This window comes from Sinocyclocheilus grahami, unplaced genomic scaffold (genome assembly GCF_001515645.1).
Source record: "Sinocyclocheilus grahami isolate Dianchi unplaced genomic scaffold, SAMN03320097.WGS_v1.1 scaffold547.1, whole genome shotgun sequence".
Taxonomy (NCBI): domain Eukaryota; kingdom Metazoa; phylum Chordata; class Actinopteri; order Cypriniformes; family Cyprinidae; genus Sinocyclocheilus; species Sinocyclocheilus grahami.
In genome coordinates, this window is record NW_015505726.1 from 652854 (window position 1) to 663990 (window position 11137).

The 11137-nt window shown below is 37.5% G+C and overlaps 1 protein-coding gene and 1 long non-coding RNA gene across 7 annotated transcripts in view; one reads left to right on the forward strand and one right to left on the reverse strand.

Annotated features, from left to right (window-relative positions):
• Positions 1–7858, reverse strand: part of LOC107555852 (uncharacterized) — a 14586-nt gene extending 6728 nt beyond the window's left edge. The window contains exons 1-2 of the long non-coding RNA XR_001605211.1: positions 6337–7858; positions 1174–1176 (exon numbers count right to left, since the gene is read on the reverse strand). This is a non-coding gene — a long non-coding RNA (uncharacterized lncRNA). The remainder of the gene's footprint in view (positions 1–1173; positions 1177–6336) is intronic.
• lrch1 (leucine-rich repeats and calponin homology (CH) domain containing 1) overlaps positions 1–10228 on the forward strand; it is a 60940-nt gene extending 50712 nt beyond the window's left edge. For 4 of the 6 annotated variants that reach the window (XM_016238763.1, XM_016238766.1, XM_016238765.1 and 1 more), the window contains 4 exons: positions 1054–1163; positions 1413–1550; positions 2584–2661; positions 5302–5713. In XM_016238763.1, the coding sequence (XP_016094249.1) occupies positions 1054–1163; positions 1413–1550; positions 2584–2661; positions 5302–5583 (608 nt within the window). In that variant the 3' untranslated portion in view covers positions 5584–5713. Of the gene's footprint in view, positions 1–1053; positions 1164–1412; positions 1551–2583; positions 2662–5301; positions 5714–7853 lie in introns of those variants that run through there. The other 2 variants (XM_016238767.1, XM_016238768.1) reach the window with 1 other exon arrangement.
• The last annotated feature ends 909 nt before the right edge of the window (positions 10229–11137 follow it).

Consider the following 11137-nt stretch of genomic DNA (forward strand, 5'->3'; position numbering starts at 1 on the left):
CACACACACACACACACACACACACACGATGCGCAAAACTCTGCATTTGAACAGTCAATAAGCAAATATTAAAACTAATAACAAAACCGTAGCTGATTCAGAAGCGCCAGATTGTCATAGCAAAGTCAGAATTACCTCCTCTCTTAGGTTCACAAAACGGTCGTACATAAAATGCATTGCTGTTCTGTTGTAAGTAATCTTAAAGATTCCTAAATGCATCTACTTCCGGAAGGCCAAATAAAGTGCTTTTGCTTTTGCACTGAAACACAGCGTCTCCCTGACATGGCTGCTTCAACACTAACTGCGGTTACTGAAACCATGCCTTCTTTCTTTGCGTGAACATTTGGGCGCATTATGCAAATATTACCACATAGTGAGGTAGATATGTGGGGGCGTGTTAGAACGAGCCGTTTTAGGGGGGTGTGGCAGAGTCTTAACTTTGATAAAGAATATCTCTTTGGTTTTGAGACTTTAGTCTTTGTAACTTCAGGGATCTTATCTATGCACAATCAGCTTGTAACACTCCAAAGAGAAAGGAAAACTTGAAATCGCATCATATGACCCCTTTAATGTTCCCCACATACTGTCCTCTTTCTTTCATTTCTTCTCAGGATGAGAGGTTATGCAACTACAGAAACACTCAGATGTGTGGAATGAAGCATTGTGTTCTTGTCTTTCTCAATCTCCCCCTTTCTCTCATGTCTAGAACTCCCCCTTGTGGAGAAATATCATATAATAAAGACTATCAGCTGTCACATAAGGACAGCGTCTCATTCCCTTAAGAATTCAGGATATTCATTGTGATGTAAATAGACAATAAAGGCAGCGTGTCGTTTAAAAGTAACAATGGCAACAGTAATAACATTTGATTACTGTTTAATCCTCTTCATATCAAAATTGACACTAACCTAAAGTTTAGAGTTTTTGGATATCATGATGGATGTGATGTTAAAAGAAAGTGATTAAATGAGAGTGAGTCTTTATGCATGTGTGAGTAAGACAGGATATATTATGTGCTGTGTGCAGACTGGTGACGCTTCAGTTGTGTGACAGTGTTTTTCAGGACGCACAAGACTCTGGAATCAGTGGATCCTCAGTTCACCATGAGGAGAAAGATGGAGCAGCTCAGAGAGGAGCTGGAGCTCATAGAGCAACTACGAGAGGTATGCAAACATACTCACACAGAAGCCAAGTATGTAAATGAACTATATAACACTTTTCAAACAAAAAGAGATTTGTAAAGCAATCGATATACTGTTCAAAGTGAAAAGGGGGTTTTGGATCTTTTTTGTCAAATGTTTTAATGGTGGCACAAATATCCAAAATAGTTTAGCTACTTTTTTTCTCTTTTTTGACTAAAATATTTGTATGAAAATGTTTTACTTATATCCCAATCATGTTGATTTTTCCAGAGTATTGAGAGCAGACTGAAAGTAGTTCTTCCTGAAGATCTGGGCTCTTCTCTCATGGATGGGGTCGTGCTTTGTCACCTAGTCAATCACATTCGGCCGCGTTCAGTGGCCAGTATCCATGTACCATCCCCTGCAGTGGTGAGTCATCTCTGAATTATCCACACATTTACACAAACACTATAAACTACAGAGTTCAGTTATATTTCTAAATATATTTTTTAAGTGTTTGTGTTTACTGTTTACTTTAACAGTAAAGCCCCGTTCACACCAAGAACGATATCGTCTGTTTATTCTAAGCGCACGCACGTCTGCCGCTTTAAATTCTCGAGCTCGTTACAGCAGGATGGATTCTGATTGGCTGTCAAATTTTTTTTTTTATCGTTCATCAGCTGGAGAAAAATCGTTTTGAAAGTGATTCCAACGATATGGTTTCTCTTTGTCTTTATCGTTATAGTTATGGTGTGGTAATATTGAGAACGATTTTTAGAACTATATCTTTATTGTTATCTTTATAGTTATCATCCTTGGTGTGAACGGGCCTTTAAATTGTGAAATACTATTATTTAAAATAATTGTAAATTGTATCATTTTTAAAAACTTTTCTATTTGAACATGTTTTAAAGGGGTCATTGACTGCCTCTATTTTTTTATTTTGTACTGTTCTCTGAGGTCCACTTATAATGTTATCAAGATTTTTACATAAAAAAACATAATTTAGAAGTAATAAGCTATTATCTGTCCTGTTTTTGACCCCCTCATCAGAATGCTATGTTTGAATAGGCGTGGCGGATTGTAGACTCAGAAGTAAACACCCACTGCTATGATTGGCTAACAGTTGTGTGTTTGACAGTCTACGTCCTTCACAGATTGATGCTGCCATTTGGGTTAAAAATGCATAAATACTCAGTACATATCAATCAAACGATATGTGAAATTTTGGTTTCTCAGTTCATGAGCCCCTTCAGTTGTATTTTATTCATGTAATGGCAAAAAACTTTTGATCAGTTTAATGAATCCTTGATGAATTAAAAAACAATTATAATTTCCTTAAAAAAAAAAACCTTTGAATGATAGTGCATGTGTTTGTTAGCCTGAAGTTTGTTAACCTGTTTTTTTCTCTCTCTCTTTCTCTCTTTTTTGACATCTGTATATGGATACGTTAAACCTTCAGCCCAAGCTTAGCATGGCTAAATGTCGCAGAAATGTTGAAAACTTTTTGGACACCTGCAGGAAAATGGGAGTCCCTGAGGTGAATATTTCATTTTTTTTTTTAATGCCAAACGAACTAGATCTGTTTCTCAAGGGCCACTGTTTGTACAGGTTTTGCTTTACTAGTCTCTTATGTGCAGTCCTAAACTAAAAACTGTATTTACTGGTATTGGTGGTCAATAAGAACAATTTATCATACTGTTGTTGTCCGGGTAAATATTTATTTTAAATATATTATAATAATGTGACCTTGACAAACATTGTCTGACAGTTTCGGTCTTTCCCCATATTTTCTACATAGAATAATACTTTGCGGTATTAGTGCGCCAATTGAGCTGTTTTGCATTTAAAGCAATTTCTACTTGTTCTTATCCGGTGAAAGACTCCCTGTAAAGCTGATTCTCAGTCTCAGTGAAGTATACTGCTAATGGGGGTAATTGTTGGTTGATGTACGCAACGCTTGCCATGTTGTCCGTTCGGACCAGCACGTGCTTGCCCCGTAAGCGCACTTTGAGATGGTTCAAAGCAAGGTGCGCTGCTAACAACTCTAGGCAATTGATATGCCAGTGCAGTTGGGGGCCCGTCCATACCCCCGACACTGCTAATCCTGTTTAATTTAGAATCTGAATCCCAGTCTGGAAAACCTGCCCGGTTAGTTTCAATTAGTTTTTCTGACAATAAACCTGTACACACAGGGTTCCTTGAAAACAAATTCTGGTAAAATACATGTTATTACCTGACTGATTTTGTTCATTAGCCACCCCTAATCTGATTGGTTGAAGCAGCTGAGATTGCCTCACACTGCTCTCTGATCAGTCACGCCCTTGAAAACATTTTGGAGACATTTCTGCCTTGTTTATCAGCTTCAAGAAACTTCTGGACCTTCTCTGGTCAATAGATGTTGGGAAAACTGATCATAGAACAGCATTTAAAGCCACTTTCTTCATATAACCCTACTAGAGCTGCATCATGGCGTTGTATTAAGATGTTATCATCATGGCTTTAGGCTTCATCATCCATTTCTAGGGCACCATTCCATCCTGTTAATGGTTCTGACCTGCTCTCTGATAAATGATCATGTTTCCTTGAGCTGTGACAGAGAATTGCAGTGTACTGATAAACAGACAACGGACATAACATATGAGTGGAAATAATTTCTGTGTAAATTGTTCATGAAACCATTATTTCATCAATTCAGTGTGACCACTTGCGTAATATATTGTCCTATCCAGATAAAGCTAGAAGCAATTACAGCTATCACGTCCATGAAAATCTTTGTATGTCTTAACTAGCCACAATGAGCACAATGTCCACGTTCCCTTGAAACATGGACGAAATGTTTGTCGATATGATGCATCTCTTTTTGTGTGCAAGGAATCAAGTGAGGATTGTTGGTCAATTGCATAAACTGGTTAGACGAGTCTTAAAAAGTTAGTCATCTAATTGTTTTTCTTCATAACTTTTTTAATTCAGTTTGTATAATACTTTTTACTTCAAAACTCAAAAACTGTCTATTTTATGTATTAGGGTCTGAGATGTGGGAACGGTGAAGAGAGAGGGCAAACATTTTTTATAACATGGGATTTTGACCAAATATATTCAATCTTGATTTTTGTCAAATGTTGCAACAATTATTTTTTATTGTTTTGGACATATAATGTAATAAAAATATTTTAAAATACCTTAAAGTAACTACAAATGAGCAAATATCTTTAAAAGAAATTCTGTGGGCAGCATGCCCCCGATCCGCACAATGTTCTCACCTTTTTTTGCATCTCTGTTTGCTGGGTAGGTATGATTTGAAGCATGGCTGCTGGTTTGAGCTGGTTTAAGCTGGTCATGAGCTGGTCATGAGCTGGTTTAAGCTGGTCCTTAGCTGGCCATGAGCTGGTTTAAGCTGGTCATGTGCTGGTCATGAGCTGGTTTAAGCTGGTCCTTAGCTGGTCCTTAGCTGGCCATAAGCTGGTTTAAGCTGGTCATGTGCTGGTCATGAGCTGGTTTAAGCTGGTCCTTAGGTGGTCCTGAGCAGGAACTAGTTGCTTAGGACCAGCACATGACCAGCTAAGAACCAGCTTAAACCAGCTCAAATCAGCAGCCACATTTCAAAACATACCTAACCAGCAAATGCTGGTTTTTCAACAGGGATCAATAGCCTTTCTAGAAGGAACCCAGATGTTGTCTTCTGCTTTATGGGTTGAGCTTGGTCCAAGCCATTTATAACAGGCTGTTCTGATTAGCGTGTCGTACAGGAAGCTTTTAGTTGTCATAGCTTGTGTCTGTAGTAGCAGCAGCTACTACGAGTCTGCATGGCAGCTAGTTTTGTCACCATTTGTCTTGTGTTTTCTATCCTGATAGCTGATCTTTATCAAGCTAGTTTATTCTGTTAGCGTGTTTAGGGCTAATGTGGCAGGCCTTGTTTGTTCGGTAACTTCTGGTTTATATCATTGCCTTGTTTATCAACTTAGTCTAGTTGGTGAGTTATGCAACAGTCTAGCTTGACCTGCTCTGCTCTTTGCTGGTTTTGCAGCTCTCTTGCTTTGTATCATTGTTAACGGCTGTAGCTTGACTTGTGCCTGGCATACGCTCACTACTGCACATCCGCTAAGCACCATGTCACCTGTGCACTCTTCCTCTTCCTGGTTCTCTTTGTCATCCTCTCCATGTTTTGAATCTCTCTCAGTCCTCTCTCTGTTCGGCTTATGACGTTCTGCAGTTTAACCTGCGTCCGCTCTGGGCCGTGGTCGCAGCCTTGCTCATGGTGGAGAGCACAGGAACAAGGCAGAAGGAAGGAAAGGTGGAGAGTGGCAGGGAGAAAGAGACAGAGGTCAAGAATCTTATCCCAGAGTCCACTCAGACTCCACCCCCTTCCTGGCAAATATGGGATCTGATTGGCTCAAGTCTGCTGCACGTTTTCTGTCTGGTGATGCTGTTTGTGGCCTACAGCTGGAGCGAATTTAAATAACATACATGAACTAAAAACACACAAGTAACACATTATATCATTTACTGGTCCTTGAAAGCACATTGAACAGTTGGCCTCACTTAAACGAATAGTTCACCCAAAAATGGAAATTCTGTCATCATGTACTCACCCTCAAGTTGTTCCAAAGCTGTATGAGTTTCTTTCTTTTGTCTTTTGTGGAACATAAAAGAAGATATTTTGAGGAATGTGGCTAACAGTTGTGGTCTCCACTGATTTCCATAGTATGGAAATAGTTTCATAGTTTCCATAGTATTGTTTTCCGTACTGTGGAAGTCAATAGAGACCAGTTCCAACTCTTAAGTAAATGATGACTTAATTTTCATTTTTGCGTGAACTATCCCTTAAAATGAGCACTGGCTGGAGGAAAAATATGTGTCCGTCAGTCGGAGCACATTTAGTTGTATGTTTGATGGATAGTTTCATATGTTTGACCAACCCTTACATCTTGACTTACATGCGTAACGTGCTCCAGGAAGAGATTCAAATGTTTTCATGTTTGAGTAAGTGTTATTTAATAGTTGGTAATAACATATTTATTAGTCCTTGCAAAATGCTAAGGAAGCCTTCTTTAAACAGACTTTTTACAAACATTTACGCAGGAGGTGCACTGAGCACTTTAATAAGGAATGAAGAATGGCCACATTCTCACTCACTTCCACCTCTTTACAAAACTTGTTTCAGAAAGTTCAATCTCGGCAGTCATAATGCTGAATTTTGTTGGATATTGCATACATAAACAATAGAATTGGTATATTTATTAGCATCTGCATGACAAAACAAAAATAATACAAACGGATATGGAGGTCTTGCCTCATGCCAGTGATCAGCAATATATCTACAGGAATCAAGCGCACATTTGGTCTGCTTCACAGAAACAATTTGCAGATAATAAATCAGGACACTCGAGTTAGTGAAGGCCCAGATGCCATTAAAGCAAAATGATAGCCCTGCTTTGCACAGAAGTCTTGTACGGTGAGGTTAAATCTGTGATTAAAAAACATTTAATCATTAGCATAAGGGCTAATTTATCTGTTGGATGTAAAAAAGCAGTTTTGGTTAAGAGTGTTTTTAAGAGCATGATGTGTTGTTTTTTAGATTGGGAATTATTAAATATCCTGCACAGTCATTGTTAATGATTGCATCGTTATTTTACCCAAAACGCCATCTATAGGATGAAATAGGACTAATGAATTGTTGGTTTAATTTCCTGTTCATTAGTAAAACAGAATGACAGAGTGAACCAAATCTATTTTTTAATTAATTTAATAAGCCACAGTCCACAGCGATGTGACTAACCCAAATCGAACAATGAGGAATAAAAGCGTCGGAGAATAAAATCTAATTCATGTGTTCTATCAGTGATCTGTAATAGAGGCTGAGGTGGGTTTGAACTAGTATGAAATATCAGATTAACGCAATTTTAATAATTGAGTTATCCGTGTAGTGGTTGCATGTAATTTACTGCTGTGAAGGTCTGAGGTGGAGAACGGGTCTCTTCTGATTGGATCCTCTGATTCTATTCTAGGTTCCGATCTTTATCTCACATAATAGATTGACCTCGTTTATCTCATCACAGATAAAAGAAATCTTTAAAGGGAGCCGTTAGTAAATCAGCAGACAGCGATGTCACTGAGGCCTCTTGACATCACTTCCTCAAACTACAGAATACTTTGAACCGCATCGGCGTGATCACAGCAGTTATAATTGGCATTGCTTTCATCATCCAGTTTGACAAAAATAAATGCAGTATTGACTGTTCAGGACTTTTTGTTCGGTATTATTTCCCAGTTATTTGTAAAAAAAAGCTGCAAGATGCAAAAAAAGTGTTTGTTCAGCTCTAGACTTCTTGAATAGTGTTCAGTGCTGCTGCTAGTGGACTTTGTAAGGCTTTGTGGATTTTATGACTCTGTAAATGAAAAGGAATAAATGTACAGTTTGGGTTGTTTTTCTCATCTTTGTGTTTCTTGAAGACATTTTTTGTACTTTTTAGTTCATTTTTAAGACAGTAGACCACAGTTCAAATGTATGGGGGTCAGCATTTTTTATTTATTTTTTGATTTTTGCGTGACTGATATCGCATTTGGCATCACTGCTAAACAAGGTGAGTCTCTATTAGTTTCACTGAATTCAGTAACAAGAACATTCAGTTTTAATGAATTGTGTATAATAAATTCTGTTTTCCATGACTGTGTCTCTTTCTTCTCTGACATGACACTTTGTTTGTCCTCTTTGTGAATCTCTTTTTCCAGGATAAGTTATGTCTGCCACATCATATTCTGGAGGAGAAGGGCCTGATTAAAGTTGGCATCGCTGTCCAAGCTTTGCTGGATGAGACTTCGGCCAGTGAGACACTCATCACATGAGTCGCACAAACACATGCAGGTCTCACTGACACACACACACACTAATACCGCCAGACGATCTTTGAGAAATTCCCTGGACCATGTCCATTTATTTCTAATAGAACAGGTGATCCTCAGCTTGCAGGTATATGCTCATGTTTTCCTCACTTTCTTTACTTTCTTATTTAGTACTGTTATCTGATCACTGTTGGCCAGGCCATAGTCGTATAAGCCAAATTAGCTCTAAACTAGCTTGAGATAAGAAATCGCTTTATTTAAAATACATTTATTTATTAAACAGTTAGTTGAGCGATATACAGAACTGTGCACAATTCCTGATGGTTTTTCTATATTCAGCTACCGATATGATATTTGTGTTGGGCCTTTAGTGATCTAGATTTAAAACACTCGTCCTCCCAGAGTCCTTCGACTATGTTTTTGTAACCACTTTTGAACTTGTTTTTGGGAGACGTTGATGTTTTGTCTCAGGGGAGGTGTGGCCTCGCTATAGTTTCTTAGTCTCTGCTCTGCTTACCTGTCGGTCAGGTATGATTTCACTAAAAGAGTATGTTTGAGTGTGTGGACAGTAGAAAACAACATACCTGACATTGGTTTTCATTTGTTTATGTGTGATTGATATCTTGAGGAGAGTATTTGTTTAGTGAGAGTGAGAGAACGAGAGCACATGTTGGCACTTTTTGTATGTAAGTTTGTGTGTTAAAGGAACTTTTTTTTTTTAACTTGTGCGTATTTGTCTGATGTCCAAAGCTTCAGCTCCTCACAGATTCAGCCATGAAACAGACCAAAACATCTGAAGCTGATATCTCACTGGAGATTATTTGACAGTTGCCAAAATTATTGTCATATATCAAACAGATTTACAAACATAATCCTTTTATAGTTTCTAAATGCATTTTCAAAACAAGAGTTTTGTTTTTGTAGAAGGATTTGTTATGTGATATTGGCGTGTGAACGTGTAAAATGTACAGAACGTTTATATTTGATGTGCTTATTTTAATATGTTTGATTTGGTGTTTATTTTACTTAAACCTAAAGCACAATTTATTTTATTAATGTGAACTAACAGGGGGAAAACAGCTTTATTATCTTCTAGGTTCTTATATGAAAGCAGTTATAACACTTCCATATGGAATTTCTGAGAGAAATGTTGGCTGTAGTTATTTATTCATGACAATAATTTACATGCATTCAGTACAAATACAACACATTTACTATGGATTATCTCTGTACTGTAATTGCCAACAAAAACATATTATCTGCTCTTAAAACTTAATGCACATTATTATACTGTAGCAAATATTAGGGACAAAAATCTGGCCAGAAGCTTTAAATTGCTGCATCATGGGTTAAAATGCTATCCTAATAATACTCATACAACTTCCTAGATTTTTTTTACACCATAAACCTATAATAATTTGAATAAAACAAATGGAAACAAAATGAAGGTGTGGATTAGAAAATGTAATTTTAGAGACATTTGAACAGGATGGCACTTAGATTGTGGTCTTTGATGGTAGCTTTACATGGTATTTTACAAACCTTTAATGTTGCGCTTTTTTTAATTCATGCATAGTTTAGTAAGTAGTCACATCCTATAAATTCACTGCTGTATCTTTTAAGAAATTCTGTTCTTAGGGTAGTCCTCAAAGATTTAAAACACTGATTTGAGGTTTATTGATTATATTCAAGTGCAGTATCAACATCTCTGCTACAGTGGGCAGGCTGTGCATCATTACTGTACTGTCAACATTCCCCACCACTTCACAGAAAGAGTAGTGAAACTAGCCCTACTTCACGCACACACTAGAGGTTGAAATGCAGATTTGATTTTGAAATGACAGTGTTTTGCACTTTATGTATTTGGGACTGTCTTTTTGGCAACTGGCAAATAGTATTATGCATGGTATTTATATTTCAGTATTTGGAGAAAATATCAGCTGATCAGATCACTGTGTTTGATAAATCACTTTAAAATGGGATACAAATCTTTAACTGCTGAATGTTATGTGGCTATTTTGTCTACTTTGTATAAGGAGAAAAGGCTTGTACTAAACATTTTTGTACTTTAATTTTTATAAATAGGAATTATTTTTCCATGTCTTTTCAGTGTTTGGGATTTTTCCCCTTTGTAATTCTGTGAACTTTAAGAGCATGTACAGTAATGTTTTTGGGAAAAGCATGCATGTCATTCCACCTTTTGCCTTAACCTCTGTAAATAAGGTTTATTTGTACCAACTTCTACCAGTAAATACTTCCACCTCAAAAGAATATTTTGTTTCTTAATTTTCAAGGTACTGTAGCCATGACAATAACGGTGTTATTTGCCAAACGACATTGATCAGATGTCTGAACCATTTAGCCTGCTTTATTTAGTGTGAAATGAGTGCTAGTTAATAACATGCAGAATAATTGTGCACATATGAGTCGTTCACAAAATGGATTTAAACAAATCCAGAAGGAAGTCCAATCATTCACTGCAGAACAACAAATACAAAATCGCAACCAAATGCCTTTATTTAAAGAAATGTAAATGTGTCGACACTTAAAGGGTTAGTTCACCCCAAAATGAAAATTCTGTCATTAATTTCTCACCCTCATGTCGTTCCAAACCTGTAAGACCTTCGTTCATCTTCGGAACACAAATTAAGATATTTTTGGAGGAAATGTGTGAGCTCTCAGACCCTGCATAGACAGCAACACAACTGTAATGTTCCCAGGTCCAGAAACGTAGTAAGGCCATCGGTAAAACAGTCCATGTGACATCAGTGGCTCAACTTCAGTTTTGCGAAGCAGCGAGAATACTTTTTGAGCGCAAAGAAAACAAAAATAAAAATGTATTTAACAATTCTTCTCCCCCGAGTTACATATTCCGCCATTTTGGAGAGTACCAAAGAGCGTAATCGACGTAATCCGCGTTGTTTACGTTCGGGGGAGAAAGCGCGCGCATGAACGTAATCTGTGTAATCAGTGTTGTTTATGCTTAGGGGAAAGCGTGCGTATGTGTTGCGATACTCTTAAAATGGCGGAAGACGTAACTCGGGGGAAGAAGAATTGTTGAATAAATTATGCTATTTTTGTTTTCTTTGCGCACAAAAAGTATTCCCGCTGCTTCGCAAAACTGACGTTGAGCCACTGATGTCACATGGACTGTTTTACCGATGGCCTTACTA